Genomic DNA, 21,674 nt, shown 5'->3' with positions numbered 1-21,674 from the left:
ATATTTTGTCCCATCCAGTGGATATAACTCTTACAACATACACAAGTCAGGGTGTCTAGACTCCCCCATACCTGAGCTGTAAAAGCTGAAGCCCCAGAACTGTTCCCCGATATACTGATCTGCAGTAATTATGTCTGTAGGTCTATTCTGCTGTTATCCAGCACTATATTTTACTCCAGTATCATTTTACAAGTACGGACTCATGGAGAGATAAAGGCACTGCAATGCAGTGGATGGGTAGAAGATCTTCACTATGTCCCGCATAAATAAAACTTGATACTGCCAAAATGAGGCATCCCCAGAAATTGCTGTATGAATTTGAGAAGTAATGGGGTTAATGGTGCTGTCAATCACCTTTTCTCTCATATTCCCCACAGACCCCATCTTCTTCCATTTATGAATTCATGCTGCACAAAGGCATTAGTTCTTTACTAGTCAACAAAATCAGTATATAAATGAAAAAAAATATATAAAATTATATACTTACTTTGGCTTTTTTTCTGTACAGTACAAAAAAAAAAAAAAAAAAAAAATGTTATTTATAATCTCAATTGAATACATTTACAGATGATATACTACGTAAGGGTCCCAACCCATAAGAACAACTGCAGTTCCTGACTCCTGTTTTTCATATCAAGTCCATTTTTTGTGACCAAACCACCCTTCATCTTCAGATAAGTTCGAGTAACAGAAGTGGGATTCTTACCTACCCTGGGCATGAAGCACAGACATCGGTAAGTCCATGCTGCTGGATCATAACCATTTATTGAAGCAGAAGGCACATTAAATACAAAAAGTATATTACATGATTTGCAAATTTAACCAAGCTCCACAATCACTCGCAATTTATGTGTCCATGGAAAAAAAAAAAAAAAAAGTTCTTACATTGACTCAGACTCTCCTCTTGTCTCTATGTGATCTTTTTGAGAAGAGTTGGTATTATATATAAATTTAAATATCACACCTATAACTATGCTATAAATGTATTATAAATAGAGAATTTTAAAGTAATTTAAATAAAAGGTATTTTTTTTAGAATTCATATTCCTCTATATTTGTATTGAAAAATAGGATGCAAAATAACGACTTAGAAAACGTTACAAGCTCCGTTTTGAAATCTTTGAGGATGGTGACGGACAGCAACTTTTGGCGGATCCTCACAAAAAAAACGGATGCAACGGACAGCAATCCGTCACAATCCGCCTTTAATGCAAGTCAATGGGGAAAAAAAACGGATCCTCAAAAAAAATTTGAGGATCCGTTTTTTTCAAAACCTGGCGGATTGTGACTGATTGTAAAAAACCGAAGTGTGAAAGAGGCCTTAAAGGGAACCTGTCACCAGGTTTGGCTGATATGAGTTATGGCCACCACCTTTCAGGGCTGATATGCAGCATTCTATAATGCAGTATATCTGCCCCTAACCCGACCTGGAAGAGAAGAAAAAGAGCTTTTATTATACTCACTTTTCGTACTTGGGAGGATTGCACTGCATACCTTCTGTTACAGTCAAAGGGGTGGGTTGCCCAGCTTTTCAGTCACAGTCAAACAAATGCGTTTTGAAATTCTCCATGCCCATTGTATACTGCTCCCTACGTCACCGCAACATCCCAGCAGATCCTGACACTCCTCTTTCCAGGCATGTGTATCCCAGCTTCAGATCTTACGTGCGAAAGCTCCGGAGCCGCTGAGCGTCATTGGCCAAATGACAGTTTGTGAACGCGCACGCTATGTGCACCTGCCTTCATGCTTGTAGCACTGACGTTCAGCGGCTCTGGAGCATGCACACAAAGGATATGAATCTGGAACCTACACCCAGATTCAGTGTGTATGCCGGGAAAGCTGAGCGTTACTGTGCAAGAGCTGGATCTGCTTGGAGATTGGGGTGACGTAGGGAGCAGTGATGGGAAGGAACACTAGTACGATGGGCATTTGATTGACCATAACTGAAGAGCTAGAGCTGCCCACCCCTATGACTAAAACAGAAGGTATGTGAGTAAATCATCAAAGTATAAAGAGGGGTTTTTGCACTAAATAATGGGATGTTTTGCTTGATGTTAGTGATGCAATGTGCTAGCACGACATTGGGGGCAGTTTAATAACAATAAAGGACGTGACAGGTTCCCTCCAAGCACCACTGTGAAAATAAGTCTCAGGGTAATAATTTTTCCTAAAAGACTTGCAACTAGAAAACAGCACGAATGCTGCAAATTACGACCATCGACTCCCTGAAGAATCTCATTATAAACCAAAGGATTAAGATACATTCAAACAGACCAAGATGCTAATGTTAACACAGACTTAACTGCAAGAAGGTTTTAATACCTTTGACACGTTATTCACTGATGGGTTAAATTGCTTCTTTAAGTGACTCATTTTTATAGTGCAGGCCTAGAGAAAAAAAAAACAAAAACAATTCTAAAAGGTTCTGAACACATTAATGACACCATTCAGAGATACTTCCTAAACGAATATAGAGAAAAAATTATCACATAAGACTCAAATATGATTTGGATCTGCAAAGGCCTGGGCAAGCCACTACATGTCTGGACATATTTGCACAACAGTACTTTTCTCGAGTGTGCTATCCATTCTAAACTAATTCTTATGGAAATAATTTATAGACTTCCATGCGCTGCTTGACAAAATACAGAATCCCACTTACGGTGAAAGATTAATCATTTATTCCCAACGCGTTTCGAAGTAAGGACGACTACTTCTTCCTCAGGGGATGACAAACATCCTACAAATAGGTGAGTGAATTTCTTTTAATATCAACTCGGATAAGATCCTATTGCGCAGGGGCGGGGCCTAGCTCTTGATGTGAGAAGTCGGGTGGCTGTGCTTCTCTGCCGCCATTAGCCTCAATTATCCTGCACAGAGCCCGAACCAGCTAATTCCTTTACCAGGATCAGATGTCTGAAGGTCCCAGGAGTCAGGGGCGAGCTTCTGCCAGACTCAGAGAGACAAACATGGGCTGCAAAAGGCAGAAAGATGCCGGAGCCTGCAGCAGTGCCCCAGTCCAAGATGGTGCTGAGAGAGAGGAGGAGGCGGGAAGAAGAAACACAGCCTATGCACAGAAGCTGGAAGTCTCAGCCTGGCTGAACAGGTATGTGAGGGGCATGGAGACAGATGAAGGAAATGGAGGGAGTGAGAAGCACAGAGATGAGGAGGAAGATGATGAGGAGATGCCTGTGCTGAATGCAGAGCTGGAGCAGCAGGAAGAGGGGGATGGTGACACTGTGCAGTTAGCTGAAAGTGCAGATGTAGCAGAGCCCACCCTGCGGGATGTATTCCAAGCTGTCTTATACTGCAAGACTGCCTTAACTGCTCTGACAAAGCAGGTGAATTGCCTGAAAGAGGAAATGGGAGGCATAAAAACATCTATGCAGAAAGTTACAGCCAGATTAACTGAGGTGGAGGACAGAGTTGGTGTAACAGAAGATCACTTAACCTCAGTGCAAAAGACACAGCAACAGCACACTCAGAGGATCACGGTAGTAGCCAATAAAAATGATGACATGGAAAACCGGTCACGTAGGAACAATTTGCGCATTGTGGGCATCCCTGAGAGAGCTGAGGGTGCTGACCCCACAGCCTTTATTGAAACCTGGCTGCTGGACAAGTTTGGTGCTGATAACTTGTCGAGAGTGTTTGCGGTGGAGCGTGCCCATCGCGTACCCATGAGACCCCCAGTGCAGGGAGATGGACCTCGCACGATGCTGCCAGAATCCTGAATTGCAGAGACAGGGACACTATCTTACGAAAGGCTGGAAAGTTGACAGATCTTAACCTGGAGGGCAAACGAATCGAAATATACCTGGATTACTCTGCCGAGGTGCAAAAGTTACGACTGCGGTATGGCGAAGTGAAGAAACAGCTCCGCTCTTTGCATTTGAAATACTCTACAATTTATCCTGCTAAATTAAGAGTGGAAGCTTTTGGAAAGATCATTTTTTTCCCCGTCACCGGTTGAGGCTGCTTTGTGGTTGGAGCGCAACCGGAGCAAATTGAGAGAAGATAATGGCAATATGACCACATGACCCTGCTAGACTGATCACTGGACAGGGTTGTGGCGCTGCTTTACTCTGCGAAATAGGAGCGCAGAGGAGGGGGAGAACTCCCCACTGGGATCTATGTATTATGGTTAATTGTTTGACTAATGGTTCGGGTCTATGCATACTGTTGACAATATGGCGGAGAGGCTGCCAATGATGGAGGAGGACACGACGCATGTTGAAGTGCTGAATACTGAGACGTTGCTCAGGTTCTGCGAGTTCCCACTCTCACGTTGGGGAGAGAGTGACAACTGCAAAAGGGGAAGGGTGGGGGGAGGGGAAGCGGAGAGGGATGGGGGGAGGTGGGTGGGTGGGGCGGATTTGTAGGGAGATGGGGGTTTTCATGCTGTTTGACCGGGTATGATTGGGACCACAATGTAATGATGTTACTTGATGATGATGGATTGTTCTTTCTAATGCACAATGAGTAACCGTACTGTTTGGATGTTAAGTTGGAATGTACGTGGTATATCTGATAAGGTTAAGAGGGCGGCTGTTCTGAATCATATAAAATCCTGTGAACCTATGATCGCGTGCTTGCAGGAGACACATCTCACTAGAGACACTATGCACTGGTTGTCAAGAGCCTGGATGCTAAAGACATATCATTCTACTTATTCCTCGTACTCCAGGGGGGTGTCAGTCCTAATACACAAAAACACACATTATGAAGAGCTGGAAGTGCATGTAGACAGCGAAGGGCAGTATGTATGGATTGCTTGCAGATTGTTCGGACACAAAATGATTTTAGTGGCTTTATATATCCCTCCACCTTACTCTAAAAAGAAACTACAAGCAGTACTGGAACTGACGGGCAGATGGGGGGAGACTCTATTGTTGATTATGGGAGATGTTAACAACACTATGAATGATTATTGGGATAAAGTATGACCGGCAGGTACGGAAGCTGGACAGGACAGGATGACTGCCTTTGGCACGTATGTAGGGGAACTTGGGCTGGTAGATCTGTGGAGAGTACGAAATGAGGGTAAGAGGACTTTTTCATGTCATTCGGCAACACATGGAACACTGTCGAGGATAGACCTGGCTTTGGGGGATACCGCTATGGACGGGATGGTGGCGGAGGTGGAATACCTACAGAGGACTCTCTCGGATCATGGTACTGTGGTGGTCACGCTTCTGGTGAGATCTGCTCAGGGTCAGAGGGGAGGTTGGCGTCTTCACCCGACGTGGCTTAAAGTGGTGGATATGGGTGGCATAACCAAAAAACTAGAGCACTTCTTCCAAATGAACGAAGGGAGTACTGAGGCCACAACGGTTTGGGATGCCATGAAGGCGTTTACGAGGGGACTTTTTATAAGTGAGATTGCGAGGTGTTAAACCAAAACTAAATTGGCAGATCAACAAATAAAGGATGACCTGACAAGAGCGGAGTGTTATGATGAGTCACCGAAGGAGGAAAAAACAAAAATACCAGCTAAGTCCAGAAAAACCAGAGAGGTTGGCAGCTATCGGATTGCAGACCCCTGAACCTATCCACAACAACTAGCAGTAGCCGTGGGGGGGTTCCTACGGTGCCCTAGACCCCTCGATCACAGCCGGAGAGCTACATAGCCTAAAGACAGAAAGGGGAAAAACTAAACTGCCCCAGAGCAGACCCCAAAGCAATAGGCAGCCCCAAACATATAATGATGGTGAAGCAAGATGAAAACACTAACACAGATAGAAAGATAGGTTGAGCAAATGATGGGGCCCAAGCTAACTACATAGGACAGGATAGGAAAGCTGCTGTCTGCCATCCGCAAAAACCCTATCAAAATGAGCCAACCGACTGATAGGAAAAACTGGCCCTGAAGTCGCTAGGCTTCAAAAGACTATATCAGCACTCAGGTATATGCTGAAGACAGAGCAAAAGATCAACAGATCAGAGACAAAAATGGAATTCAGCTCACCCCCGGCCGGGGATGGCAGGACTCCCAAAAAACAAGGCAAAACAAAAACAAAACTGAAGAGTACAAAGCAGAGCAGAAAAACTTAGCTTTGAGACGCAGGAATCAGACTGGTCTCCAAGAATCCAGCAGGAAAATCACCATCCAGGAAGAAGGGCGTCGGCAGCCTTATATCCAGTCCTCAATTCCAGCCACCCAGTTATCATCTAGCTGCCCAGGTGTTTGGTAATCAGTCTCACTATCTTCCTTCACCAGAGGAGGGAGTTCATCAGATCTCAATGATGAAGGGAAAAATGAACTCACAACAGCGGAGGCAGACATGATTTTGGCGCCAACGAGTGAAGCTCACAATAGACTAAAATTGGCTCAGGAGGCAGTTGATAAACTGCACATGATGCAAGCTGAGAGGAAAAGGGCATTTCAGCAAGCCCAATTCTTTGAAGAAGGAGAGAGAGTGGGTCACTTGTTGGCGGTGATTTCTGCGGCACAGAGGGAGTCTTCCAGGGTGTATGAACTGAGAGATCAAACAGGGGCGACTCTGACAGACACAAAGGACATACTGGAGGTCTTCAAGGCATATTACATGGCACTGTACACTTCGAGAGCACGGGACACAGAGGGGGATGTGGAGAATTTTTTGGAAGGCATTTCACTACCTAAATTGTCTGAGGGGAAAAAATAACTCAAAGATGGATGGGAATAAGAAATCCCACAGGATAAAAAAGATGCAACATGAATGATAATAACATAATAGCAATAATAATAATAATAAATGGCACAATCTTTTAAAAATAAAAATACCTTTATTGAAATATTGGCACAACAGTTAAGTGAATTAAAAATATATATGTATATATAATAAAATATACAACCACATTAGCAATGTGTTTATGGATGATGGAAAAACCAATCCATAACAAAAAGGCTTAATTAATGAACCAGGTACAAAAGTGCAAATATATAGTGACAAGAATAATTACATAAAAAGAAAATATATATTATATATACATATACATAATGAATGTGCCCAAAGTGCAGAGGTGCAGCTGTGCAAGGAATTCAAATCGCACTGAGGCGTGTGCAACAAAACACAAAATACCTGTAAGCCAATTGACGCTATGTGAGTTGTGTAAGAACGCGCCCCGACGCGCGTTTCGGAAATAAAATCTCCTTCGTCAGGGGGAAGATAGGTTGAGGTTGGAAGAACCTGTGAGTGTGAGGGAGGTGGAATGTGCAATACTGTCTATGCCCAATAACAAATCACCGGGAGCTGATGGTCTACCTGGGGAGGTGTACAGGGAGTTAGTGGAACTGCTGGCTCCGAAATTGAAATCTGTGTTTGATGAGGCTTTAGTGACGGGGGCACTGCCGAGATCAATGGAGGAAGCGGTTTTAGTAGTTCTGCCGGAGGGAAAAGATCCCATGGATGCGGAGTCGTACAGGCCCATTTCGTTGTTGACAACGGATGTCAAAATACTCGCTAAGATCCTGGCCACCCGGCTCACCGGGGTTGCGCATACCATTATACACGAGGACGAGTCAGGCTTTATGCCTAACCGCTCCACGGCTGTTAACTTAAGAAGATTATTTCTTAATATGCAACTGCCTGCTGATAATGGTGGCAGCAGAATAGTGATGTCATTGGACGCTAGAAAAGCATTTGATAGCGTGGAATGGCAATACTTATGGAAAATCATGGAACCGATGGGATTCGGCCCCGCGTTCATGGCCTGGGTGGTTATTGTACTCATCCCCAAAGGCGGTAGTTAAGGTGAATGGAGAACAGTCCGGGATGTTTGACTTGCATAGGGGCACAAGGGAGGGGTGTCCGCTGTCCCCGCTATTGTTAGCGGTGGCAGTGGAGCCCCTGGCGGCCAAGATCAGAGCTGAGAGGGGAGTGGTCGGATTTAAATTTGGGAAGCTGGAAGAAAAAAATATCATTGTATGCCGACGACATCCTGTTGTTTTTGGAAAGTGCAGGAGAGACACTGGGGTGCACGATGGATGTAATTAAACAATTTGGAAGCATTTCGGGACTGGACATAAATTGGCACAAGTCTTACGTCATGGCTGTGGATAGAGCAATAGAAGCGGAGGAGATAGATGAGAGGGGGGAACAACTCCAGCTAGTTTCACAGTTTAGATACCTAGGGATATGGGTAGCTCTTCCACTGTCCCGATTCACGGATCTGAATTTGGTTCCTCTGCTAGAGAAATTTAAAGGGAAAATAGGTGCATGGTGCAAATTGGCTTTAACGGTAACGGGTAGAACTAACCTGATTAAGATGGTCCTCATGCCACAACTAATGTACGTTTTGCACAATTCGCCGATATGGCTACCAAAAAAAACGGTTTCGGGGCATTGATTCTATCTTCAGATCCTTGATATGGGGCAAGAGGCAGGCACGGATTAAATTTGGAACGCTGCAAAAAGGGAAGGAAGAGGGAGGATTGGCCGCACCAAGTCCATGGGTCTATTTCTTGGCAGTACAGGGCCAGTATGTCAGGGGGTGGAGAGAGCTCGATTGTGGAGGAGCAGCTCACCGGGTGCTGGTACATGTGACGGGGAGACGCCCACTTATCCAGGGTCTAGAGGATGGTACCTTTAAGAAACTGGGAGCACCATATCCTACCATAGGCATGATTCAGAAGGTATGGGACACCATTAAAAGGATCAGAGGGGTGGATGAGCTGACTAGGTACTCACCGGCGTGGGACAATGAGCATCTGCCGGAACTTAATAAGCTGCGTCAAATGGGCAATTGGAAGGCGAAAGGAGTGAGATATGTGTGCCAGCTGCAGAGTGGAACGGACCTGAAGACCTTTGAGACATTGAGAGAGGAATTTGATTTGCCTTCGGAATGGGGGTTTCAATACTATATGCTTCGACATGCTTGGAGGGCACAGTGTACATTGGGAGCCATGACAGTTCAGGGCGACATTGTACTAGACTTTGTGCGTATGAAGGGAGGGACGAGGGGAGTTATATCGAGCATATATCATGATCTACTACACTCTTATCTGGGGGACAATCACCTCACTGCAGAGTAAATGGGAAAGGGAGGTGGGTACCCTCACAACAGAACAATGGGAGGCTATTCTTGAATATGTCCCGAAGATCTCTCTAAGCGAGCAGGCACGGCTCTCCCAATTATATGTAATACATAGAACATACAAAACACCGCTGGTCCTATTCAAGGCGGGCTTGAGGGGAGACTCTAGCTGCCCTAGATGTGGCACAGACCAGGCCGGACTGTTACATATGTTATGGTCGTGTCCGCGGCTGGTGGCATACTGGCTGGTCGTTATCAACAAAATTGAGAGCTTATGCATGTACGCTCGACAGGAATCCAGTGCTGTGTGTTTTGGGGGAGGTGGATGGGATACCTGTCTCAGAACATTACAAGGTGGCAATAGCGAGGTTGCTGCATGTGGCACGCAAACTAATAGCACGAAAAAGGAAGGATCCGGAACCCCCCACTAGGAGGGAATTTATTGCTCAGACACGTACGGTAATGCATTTAGAGGAAAGCATTTACAGGCGAAGGCATGGTGAAGGAACTTTCGAAAAAATATGGTCCGCCTGGATGGCGGTGATATGATTGCTAAGAGTCTCAAGTATGCCCGGCATAAGGAGTATTGGGGGAGGGGGGGGGGATGGCTTTGATTGTATTATTACAAGATATGTGAATTGTTACATGTATATTGATATTTTTATTTAGGTTTCAAAAGATTTTAAACAATAAACAGTGGATAACTGGTTTAAAAAAATAAAAAGATCCTATTGCGCTTTTCTGTTCCTTTAGTATATTGCATCCATTCTAAACTGAAATAGCACACAGAAATATAAAGTTTACTGGAACTGTTCATTCACATACAGTTAGGCCCATATATATTTGGACAAAGACAACATTTTTCTAATTTTGGTTCTAGACATTACCACAATGAATTTTAAACAAAACAATTCAGATGCAGTTGAAGTTCAGACTTTCAGCTTTCATTTGAGGGTATCCACATTAAAATTGGATGAAGGATTTAGGAGTTTCATAGCTAGCGCACGCGCAGTATGCTTTGCCCAACTGCGGGCAAAGCCGAAAAGCCGGACTGCGCATGTGCCGGTTAACTAAGCTCCGGAACACAGCAAAATACTTCCGGGGCTTAGTTAACGGGCGCATGCGCAGTCCGGCTTAGCCCGCAGTTGGGCAAAGCATACTGCGCGTGTGCTAGCTATGAATGCTTAGCGCACGCGCAAAAAATGGCGTACACCTACTCCAATTCAACAATATCCTGCGGACGGTGGGCAAGGATGGGGAGGCGGCACACTTCGGGAACACCGCCCATCGGACCGGACCGACCTCGTTTTCATCGCTCGCCAAAGGGTAGGTGACAGATTCCCTTTAAGGAGCTGAAACTCCTAAACCCTTCATCCAATTTTAATGCGGATACACTCAAATGAAAGCTGAAAGTCTGAACTTCAACTGCATGTGATTTGTTTAAAATTCATTGTGGTAATGTCTAGAACCAAAATTAGATAACTGTTTTTCTCTGTCCAAATATATATATGGACCTAACTGTACATTGATCTTAATGTAGCTGTCATGCCGCTGCAATGAGGTTAAATGTAAGCTCCACTAGATGGCAATAGAGTGGAGGGTGGATTGCACACTGCAAGGCCTGACCTGCAATGCAGCGGTGAGGTCACCACCAGGTGGCAGCAGAATAGTCAAACACTTCAAGTCGATATTAGTCTGTGGCGCAGTACCAAAGGAATAAACAAACACAGAGTCAGAAGCAAGTCAAATGGGTCAGTACCGGTCAGGAGCAGATATGCCAAAGACAAGAGACAAAACAACAAGTCAGGGTCCAAGCCGAGTCAGATACCAGGGAGTCAATACACGAAAGGGAAACACTGAGTCGGGAAGAGAAGAGGGGATAAACAGACACGGGTTCAGTAAGCAAGCAGCAGGACAAATTAGGGCAAACGGGGTCAGCTACACACGCTGTAGGCAGAAACTATAACTGACATGGTCTGCGGGACGCAGCGGAGATAAACCGCAAACCTGAGACCAGACTGAGGCTGAGAAAGTTAACCCCTGGCATGACCAGACCGGAAAAAGGGGAAGACAGGATTCAAAACAGTCTGGGTCATGACAGTAGCCATGTAGATCCGGACCATTAAACGTGATTCAACCATACAAGTCTTAGTCTCCAATTAAAACTTTAGCATATAAAAAAAATCTGCTTTTTAAGGATGCGTTTTTTGTGGACACAAATTGGGACACTGTCATGTGAATATACCCTTAGGTAGCATCCACGAGTCACAGAAATACATGCTGTGTAATTTCTGTTGCTCATAACTTCATGATGGATTCTTTCTAGAATTTGTTCTCTACTGTATAACATCACTGTACAGCTAAAGAAATATAAAATTATTATACATTATATAAGGTTACATTCTCTCACATCCCAATGGATGCTCAGAGACAAGGGTGAACATACCGCTGTGTGAAAAAGTGTTTGCGCAGCTCATGAAACAAATATAAATATTAGACAAAGATCAGTAGCTTAGCTACCAGGGAGGGCAGAGGGTGCGGTCGCCCCGGGCCCCTTGTTCTGAGAGGCCCACCCGGAGGTACTGCGACTGTCCACTATGTCGCCGTGCACAGCACGCTGATGTAGATAAGCTCCACTGTAGTGCAAGGAGACATGATCTCCCTGCACTACCTCTATACAAAACGGGGGGGGGGGCATAGGAGCATACAACCCCCCCCCCCCCGGAAACCGAATGCCGGTGCCGGCACCGTACCTGTGTGACAGTTGTCTCCGGCAAACTGCAGACACTCCCACATTGTACGCTGTGTGAGCTGTGTCTGCAAGAGAGACGTCACAGCGCAGGACACTGGCTTCTTCATGCCGGAGAGTAGAAGGACAGCGGACAGGATGGTTCTGTAAGTAGGAGCTCAGGCTACCACCTGCACCTGGGGCCGAAGGTGTCTGTGCAGTGAGGAGGAGGCTGCTCACCTCCTGACAAGTCCTGAATGGTTTACTTTCTTGTGTTTGCGTTCTTGCTATCTGAGGCAATGAGATTCATGGTGGCTGCTTGAACTTTTAAACAGATCAGTGTCTGTCGATTCAAATCGCCCGAGCATTACCCAATCTGTAAAAGACTTCAAAGCAGCTGCCATAATCTCACTATGCACTTTTTAAAACTTGTAACAATTTTTTGCTAACAGAGACAGGGGCTTCTCCCTGATTCAGGGAACCATGAGTCTTGAGATATACTGTGTTGATGTAACTAATAGGGTGTTAGTGCCATTTTTAAGTCCACAATAATTAGACTTCTGCAATAAGCATTAAAGGGAATCTGTCACCCCATTTTTGGCCTATAAGATGCGGCCACAGCCATCCGGGGCTTATCTACAGCATTCTGTAATGCTGTAGGTAAGCCCTCGATGTAACCTGAAAGATAAGAAAAGCGAGTTAGATTATACTCACTGGGGGGCATGGTCCGGTGGGTGTCGCGGTCTGGTCAGGCACCTCCCATCTTCTTGAGATGATGTCCTCCTCCTTACTTCTGCCATGGTTCCGGCGCAGGTGTACTATATCTGCCCTATTGAAGGCAGAGTAAAGTACTGCAGTGCGCAGGGAAAGGTCAGAGAGGTCCGGCGCCTGCACACTGCAGTACTTTACTGTTATGATTGAGTCACCGTAGGAGGCAAAAACAGAACTGCTAGCTAAGTCCAGAAAACCAGAGAGGTTGGCAGCTATCGGATTGCAGACCCCTGATCCTATCACAACAACTAACAGTAGCCGTGGGGGGTTCCTACGATGCCCTAGACCCCTCGATCACAGCTGGAGAATTAAATAGGCCTAAAGAAAGAAAGGGGAAAACTAAACTGCCCCAGAGCAGACCCCAAAGCAATAGGCAGCCCCCAACATATAATGACGGTGAAGCAAGATGAAAACACTAACACAGACAGAAAGATAGACTGAGCAAAGACGGGGCCCAAACTACCTAGATAGGAAAGGACAGGAAGGCTGCTGTCTGCAATCCGTGAAAAACCCTATGAAAGTAAGAGCCAACAGACTGACAGTGAAAAAGGCCCTGAAGACGCTAGGCTTCAAAAAAGCTGTGTCAGTACTCAGGAATATTCTGAAGACAGAGCAACCGGCAAAAGGAGATTCAGCTCATCCCAGCAGGGAATGGCAGAATCCAGAAAAGCAAGGAAAACAAAAACAAAACATAAATGCAAACAGACAAAGCAGAAAACTTAGCTTTAGGGAAGCAGGAATCAGACTGGTGTCCTAGAAGTCCACAGAGAAATCACCCGCAGGGCAGAAGGGCATCGGCAGCCTTATATCCAGTCAGTGACTCCACTCAGCCAGTCATCCTCATTAGTCTCAGGTGCCTGATAATCAGGCTCATTACCTTCCTTTACCAGAATAGGGAGTTCACCAGACCTCAGTGACGAAGGGGAAAATGAACTCACAACACTTTACCCTGCCCTCAACAGGGCAGATAAAGTACACCTGCGCAGCAGCCGCAGCAGAAGTAAGAAGGAGGATGTCATCGCTAGAAGATGGGAGGCGCTGGACCGGACCGCGACACCCATCGGACCCGACCGGACCCCCGGGTGAGTTTAATCTAACTTGTTTTTCTTATCTTTCATGTTACATCGGGGGCTTATCTACAGCATTACAATATGCTGTAGATAAGCCCCTGATGACTGTGGCCGCATCTTATAGACCAAAAATGGGGTGACAGATTCCCTTTAATTGTACTATGCACTTAATGAAGACTTAATTCCTCTGTATGGACTAACTTGACCTCTCTTATTTCTGATGATTGTCATTCGCAAACAGTATATATCTTTGATGTTTCTAACTTTTGAATATTTTCATAGATACTTGAATTTTCTATGTGAATGGAGCTCAGTCTGTAATTATTACACATCCTCTTTAGTGGAGGTTTATTCCCACCCTGTTTTTTATTCTGTTTTCAATATGTGTTAATAAATCGATTTTTAATTCAACCTTATTGCTGGAATCTCTCTTCATCCTTTGGCGGCATTTCTTGATCGCCAATTAGGATATATGTGTATTGATAATTTGGAGTGTCTAGCACTCACTACTTTATGTTTTGGACTTTATCGGTAAATGCATAAATCTTATTGTGCCTCAGATAGCGAGACTGACTTGAGTAGTCAGTATCAGGCACTGCACTGATAGATTTGACCCCAGCTTGCTGGACAGCACAGATTACAATATGTCTTTTTACATCTAATATATAAAGCTCAATGTGGGTGTGTATGTATGTCCGGGATTGGCATCCGCACCGTCGCAGCTACAGCCACAAAATTTGGCACAGTCACACGTCTGGACCCCGAGAGCGTCATAGGCTATGTTGTGAGGCAAAATTTTAACCCCACGCGTTCCAATTCACCAAACAATTTTGCCCCTATCTACATAATGGGGAAAAAGTGAAAGGAAAAATGTTGGAGGCAAATTGACAGCTGCCAGATGTGAACAAGGGGGACTTTTTAAAGAATGAGAGCGATGGCGCCAAAGAGTATATACCGTACAGTTGCTAAGGTGGGGCCCTGACATGAGATACTCACCACACACGGGGATATGAACACACACACAAAATGTGCCACACACTACCACGTGCTTCAACACATATACCATCCTCAGCACACATTTCACCACATACACCAACCTCGCCACATAAAAGTCGAAACACAAAAGTCGCCACTCAAAACTCGCCACGCTGTCCCAGAGCTGTTTAAAAGATGAAAAATGAGCTGTGATTGGTTGCTATCAGAAACAGTTTTCTTTGTAGACAGTTGTGGTAACTGAGGCCTATTATTCTTATCATTTCTATGGTGTTATCGTCCTTCTGTAAAGCTGGAAATAACACAATTTATTACCGTGCCAACACAGACCACCCTCTGACACAGGCTGTAGGGGGAGCCCAGTATCACACAGGATAGGATTAGATACACAGCTCAGCAGGCAGTATCACACAGGAGAGGATTAGACACATGTCTCAGCAGGCAGTATCATACAGGTTAGGATTAGACACATGGCTCAGCAAGCAGTATCATACAGGATAGGATTAGATACACAGCTCAGCAGGCAGTATCACACAGGAGAGTATTAGATACACAGCTCAGCAGTCAGTATCACACAGGATAGCAGGGCTGTGGAGTCGGTGCTCATTTTGGTGGAGTCGGAGTCAGTATAAAATGGACCGACTCAGACTCCTAAAATATATAATTTGGGTACAGTAGTTCAATGCAGAATATGCTGAATATTTTTTCATAGGAATTTGGGAAAGTTATGAAATGTCCTATAAATGACTGTTCTATTCCTGATCTAAGGCTACATTCACACACAGTGTTTTTCCTGCGTTTTTTGAGGATACGTTTTTCAGTTGCAAAAGCAGATCAGCTTTTAAAAAAACCGCATCACCTGAAAGGTTTTTGAGCTCATAGATAATGTTTTCAATAGCAAAAGCAGATTAGAAATCTGCTCTATCTATATACCCATTTATCCATATCTGTCTATCCATATCATATCTGTACCAAAAAGAATGAAAGCCGGATAGCACACAGACTAACACTCCTTTTTTTAGCACCAGTCAGGTACACCTCATAGCTGCCCAAAAGGACGTCCAGGACAGGCATTGCTCGTCTTCAGTAACATCAACATCAAACTGATAGTTGGAATCAGAGGTCGCATTAACGCCTGTCTGGGCGTCTATGACGCACAGGCAGGCGAAAAAACGCCTTCAGATTAGTACGATACGTCCACGGGACGCATCGTTCTAACCTACAGTGGCAGCGAGTTGGACGGAGCTGGGGAAAGGGCAGTATCAGATGTTGCGGAGCGACTCATGTCAGTAGGCTGGGCTTGTATAGTGATTCCCCGCCTCGTTTTCGGATTGGTGGAGTCTTGCAGATTACGTCACGGGTGCTGTTAGCCCCTCCCACACAGCGTTGTGTGTGCGGCCAGACCGGCGGACAGTGATGGAGATTACCGGGGGGGGGGGGGGGGTCGAGGACGCTGACCGGCTGCACCGTTATCATCCTTCTGTGAGGCGGGAGAGCGCGGCCGGGGACCGCAGCTGCGTGCACGGTGCGTGGTAAGTGTACTGCATGGGAAAATTGGGAAAGTGGTCGCGCAGGGCGCCCTCCATCCATAACAAGGTCGCCTGTACGGTACTAATCCCCGGGGACTCGCAGGGGGAGGGGGGCTGTTATTGCCGCTGTGCTGAGGCCTGTGACCTGTATGTGCCTGCTGTCATCTGCCGGACTACTATAGGCAGAGCCGACCACCGGTGTCTGGGGGCACTGATTTGTTTCCATTGTTATCATGGACGTTGTGTACAATTGGCTCCTGAGCGTTAGCAATCATATGTGTAACAAATGGATTATGTCACTGAGGGGGCTGTGCAATGGTGTGCGTGGGGGTTGGTCTGTGCAATGGTGTGTGTGTGTGGGGTGGTCTGTGCAATGGTGTGTGTGTGTGTGTGTGTGTGTGTGTACTCCTCCATGGTGAAAAATACTCCTCAAAAATATTGGGAGGAGTATTTTTACTCCTCTGAAAAATATGTAGCACGACCTCTGGTTGGAATAAATAGATTGCATTCATCACCACATCTTCTTAAGGTGCAGGCTTTATTTTCAAGTGTAGGGGTGTGAAGTATGAGGTTCTGCAGCAGCTGAGGTGTGCAGTATGAAATTCTGCGGAACAGTATGAGATTTCCCCCCCCCCCCCAGGTTTGATCCTGGCTACGCCCATAGTGTGAATGTAGCCTGAGGATCTAGGCTTTATCTTAGCCGAGATAAGTCAGAGTGTGTGTGTGTGTGTGTGTGTGTGTGTGTGTGTGTGTATATATATATATATATATATTTATTAACACATGTGGAATTATATAATTAACAAAAAAGTGTGAAACAACTGAAAATACTGTATATCTTATATTCTAGGTTCTTCAAAGTAGCCACCTTTTGCTTTGATTTCTGCTTTGCACACTCTTGGCATTCTCTTGGTGAGCTTCAAGAGGTAGTCACCGGAAATGATTTTCACTTCACAGGTGTGCCCTGTCAGGTTTAATAAGTGGGATTTATTGCCTTATAAATGAGGTTGGGACCATCAGTTGTGTTGTGCAGAAGTCTGGTGGATACAAAGGTGATAGTCCTACTGAATAGACTGTTAGAATTTGTATTATGGCAAGAAAAAAAGCAGCTGAGTGAAGAAAAACGAGTGGCCATCATTACTTTAAGAAATGAAGGTTAGTCAGTCCGAAAAATTGGGAAAACTTTGAAAGTGTCCCCAAGTGCATTGGCAAAAACCATCAAGCGCTACAAAGAAACTGGCTCACATGAGGACCGCCCCAGGAAAGGAAGACCAAGAGTCACCTCTGCTGTGGAGGATAAGTTCATCCGAGTCACCAGCCTCAGAAATCGCAGGTTAACAGCAGCTCAGATTAGAGACCAGGTCAATGCCACATAAAGTTCTAGCAGCAGACACATCTCTACAACAACTGTTAAGAGGAGACTTTGTGCAGCAGGCCTTCATGGTAAAATAGCTGCTAGGAAACCACTGCTAAGGACAGGCAACAAGCAGAAGAGACTTGTTTGGGCTAGAGAACACAAGGAATGGACATTAGACCAGTGGAAATCTGTGCTTTGGTCTGATGAGTCCAAATTTGAGATCTTTGGTTCCAACCACCATGTCTTTGTGCGACGCAGAAAAGGTGAACGGATGGACTCTACATGCCTGGTTCCCACCGTGAAGCATGGAGGAGGAGGTGTGATGGTGTGGGGGTGCTTTGCTTGTGACACTGTTGGGGATTTATTCAAAATTGAAGGCATACTGAACCAGCATGGCTACCACAGCATCTTGCAGCGGCATGCTATTCCATCCGGTTTGTGTTTAGTTGGGCCATCATTTATTTTTCAACAGGACAATGGCCTCAAACACACCTCCAGGCTGTGTAAGGGCTATTTGACCATGATGGAGAGTGATGGGGTGCTACGCCAGATGACCTGGCCTCCACAGTCACCAGACCTGAACCCAATCAAGATGGTTTGGGGTGAGCTGGACCGCAGAGTGAAGACAAAAGGGCCAGCAAGTGCTAAGCATCTCTGGGAACTCCTTCAAGACTGTTGGAAGACCATTTCTGGTGACTACCACTTGAAGCTCATCAAGAGAATGCCAAGAGTGTGCAAAGCAGTAATCAAAGCAAAAGGTGGCTACTTTGAAGAATCTAGAATATAAGACATATTTTCAGTTGTTTCACACTTTAATTATATAATTCCACATGTGTTAATTCATTGTTTTGATGCCTTCAGAATGAATCTACAATTTTCATAGTCATGAAAATAAAGAAAACTCTTTGAATGAGAAGGTGTGTCCAAACTTTGGTCTGTCCCGTATACATGTATACAGTGTATTACATATTTACAATTTATTACAGTTTTTTGTGTTCTAAAGTTGTGTTCCAATAAATAGATATTATGTTATAAATATCTTGATTATTGGATCATAGAAAGTATTAAATGTCTGTTGTTCACATTGTACTACAATAATTTTTTCACTTAAATATAACCAATATATGTCGGAGTTGGTGTAAGGGAAATTGAGGAGTTGGATTCGCAGGTTTGGCTTACCGACTCCACAGCCCTGCAGGATAGGATTAGATACACAGTTCAGCAGTCAGTATCACACAGGATAGGAATAGATACACGGCTCAGCAGACAGTATCACACAGGATAGGAATAGATACACGGCTCAGCAGACAGTATCACACAGAATAGGATTAGATGCACGTTTTTTATGTGCAATATAATCATTAGAATTTGTTATAACTAACCACAGTTGGTTACTATGCCCAGGAAACGCCGGGCTCTTCAGCTAAAATATATAATATATATACACATACATACACACACTAGCTATGAACCCGTTCTACGCCTGGGTGGCAGGCATTTTTATTGGTATATAGTCTCCCATCCTGGTTATGTGCTGCACCCCTCATCCCTATCCTGGTATGCATGGTCTCCTCAACCCCCTTATCCTGGTATGCAAGGTCTCCTCAACCCCCTTATCCTGGTATGCATGGTCCCCTCAACCCCCTTATCCTGGTATGCATGGTCCCCTCAACCCCCTTATCCTGGTATGCATGGTCCCCTCAACCCCCTTATCCTGGTATGCATGGTCCCCTCAACCCCCTTATCCTGGTATGCATGGTCCCCTCAACCCCCTTATCCTGGTATGCATGGTCCCCTCAACCCCCTTATCCTGGTATGCATGGTCCCCTCAACCCCCTTATCCTGGTATGCATGGTCCCCTCACCCCCCTATCCTGGTATGCATGGTCCCCTCACCCCTATTAAACTGCAAACACACAAAAAAAAAAAAACATTTATACTCACCTTTCTTCCCTGTGTCCAGCGCTGTCCTGTTCTGGGCGTGTTGTAGCACCGGAATTGGCGCCTGCGCTCACCGCCGCCATTTTCTTGAAACGTGCAAAACACAAGCCGCGGAGACACCATCACATGTTTCTCAACGCAAGCAATGACTAGCCTGGTCTTTCCCCGGGAAGGAACAACCACGGGAAGGGCAGTCTCCAATGAAGCAAACCACCTATGCCAAAACATGGTATTCATCCACAGACAGCTGTTTCGGGGTATTGCCCCTCATCAGTGTGGAGTAGGAAACTGGCTAGTAGGAGCAATGCCTAGTAGAAGACTGTGAAAAATGAGGATGAATGAACTCATGGAGATCAACATCCAACACTGCGGAGACACCATCACATGTTTCTCAACGCAGTGATTCTAGAGCAATGCCCCCATCCTTTATGGGAAATATGTAAAACATGCAAAACACAAGCCGTATAAAGAGGTATCGTTATAAACATCAGCCCGGCACGCAAAAAATAAGCCCTCACCCGACCCCAGATCATTAAAAATGGAGACGCTACAGGTATCGGAAAATGGTGCTTTATTTTTTTTTTTTCCACCACAAAAAAAAAAAAAAAAAAAAAAAAAGAGGGAACCTAAACATGTTTGGTGTCATGAACTCGTAATGACCTGGAGAATCATAATGGTAGGTCAGTTTTAGCCTTTAGTGAACCTAGCAGAAAACAAGGGTGGGATTGCACTTATTTTGCAATTTCATCGCACTTGACATTCTTTTCCCGTATTGTAGTACAGGACATGGTAAAACCAATGGTGTCGTTCAAAAGTACAACTCTTCCGCAAAAAATAAGCCTTCACATGGCCATATTGACGGAAAAAAAAAAAAAAGTTAAAGCTCTGGGAAGAAGGTGAGGGAAAAATGAAAACGCAAAAATACCCCTGGTCGTTAAGGGGTTAATCTGATTTCACCCTTACAGGAGTTGTTCTGTCATAGGATACTGATAACCTAAGGCCAGGATAGGTCAATGCAAGATCCGTGGGAATCTGGCAAATGGTCATCAGTATCTTGTGATCGGAGAACCCCACTAACACAGTGATTCCTAGGCCTCTCTATACACTCTGCCGTAAGGGGGCACACGAGTGACGGCCAGGAGCAGAGCGCCACTACCGCACCGTCACGGAAAGAAAAACTGCGCGTTTCCCCAGGGCCTGAGGACGCTCCACCTGCACGTTATAATGGCCACATACCCAATGTCTGCTCTCACACTCACCAGACCGGCAACTGCTCTGGTTCTTCTTTATAACGGCGGCAGCGCTCACCGCCGCCTCCTGGTTTCCGGGATACGAGCCCAGCTCAGTGCACGGGCCTCCGCTCTTAGAACAAGGCTACCAATACCTCCGGACTGTAATGCCATAAAGTGCGCGACCACAGAACATACGCATGCGCAGGTTTCCAACACTAGGAGTTGCTGTACGGCCAAGAGCTGAGGGGCGGAGCACCGCTTCCGTGTGCTGTTGGTAAATGCTACTGTATGGGCGCCTTGCAGGTATGACGTCATTTCCGGGGTGTGTCATTGGGCGAGGCTGAAGTTGGTTTCTTATAAGACTGTGATTAGAAGAAACCAAACCTGGTCTATGAGACCAGTATGTAAAAAAAAAAAAAAAATATGAGTGGAGGAAACTAAGTGAAAGTTAGGAGGAAGGAAAGGTAGAAACAAGAAGCAAGATGTATAGGTGTGAAATTTATTACAAATAATAAATATTGTATTTCGGGGTCAATTAAGCTCTTTAAACCCTTAGCGACCTTAGACATAGCGGTACTGCTGAAATCATCTCCCTGCATTCCTGGCACATGACAGCTGATCTGATCGCCGCATTCAGAAATGTCCGATCAAAATAGAACAATTACCGAGAGAAAAAAAAAAATCAAACCGCCAGGATTATGTTTTTTTGGCCATTGCAACACAGTAATAAAATGCAATATCGGTATCAATAAAAACGCGAGCTCAGGGCGCAAAATAAAAGCTCTCACCTAGCCCCAGATCCCGACAAAAGGAGACGCTACGGGACTCAGAAAATGATGCCATCTTTTTTTTTTCTTACAAATTTTGGATTTTTTTTCAGCACTTAAATAAAAACGAACCTATCCATGTTGGGTATCTGCGTCCTCATAATGACCTCGTGGCCCATACCGGCAGGTCACTTTTAACATTCAGTGAACATAATAAAAACACCAATTGTGGATATGCACTTTCTTTTTGCAATTTCACAGCATTTGGA

At 45.1% G+C, this 21,674-nt stretch overlaps 1 protein-coding gene across 2 annotated transcripts in view; it reads right to left on the bottom strand.

Annotated features, from left to right (window-relative positions):
- LOC141099772 (uncharacterized) overlaps positions 1 to 20,923 on the bottom strand; it is a 125,388-nt gene extending 104,465 nt beyond the window's left edge. The window contains exons 1-3 of one of the 2 annotated variants that reach the window (XM_073587822.1): positions 20,666 to 20,923; positions 2,323 to 2,388; positions 488 to 500 (exon numbers count right to left, since the gene is read on the bottom strand). In XM_073587822.1, the coding sequence (XP_073443923.1) occupies positions 488 to 500; positions 2,323 to 2,373 (64 nt within the window). In that variant the 5' untranslated portion in view covers positions 2,374 to 2,388; positions 20,666 to 20,923. Of the gene's footprint in view, positions 1 to 354; positions 410 to 487; positions 501 to 2,322; positions 2,389 to 20,665 lie in introns of those variants that run through there. The other variant, XM_073587823.1, reaches the window with a different exon arrangement.
- Positions 20,924 to 21,674: the final 751 nt, after the last annotated feature.

The sequence above is a fragment of the Dendrobates tinctorius genome, unplaced genomic scaffold (assembly GCF_039654945.1).
Source record: "Dendrobates tinctorius isolate UK_male_01 unplaced genomic scaffold, ASM3965494v1 ptg000102l, whole genome shotgun sequence".
Classification (NCBI taxonomy): domain Eukaryota; kingdom Metazoa; phylum Chordata; class Amphibia; order Anura; family Dendrobatidae; genus Dendrobates; species Dendrobates tinctorius.
Note: the sequence above shows the minus strand (reverse complement) of the source record. Positions and strands in the feature narration are given on the sequence as shown.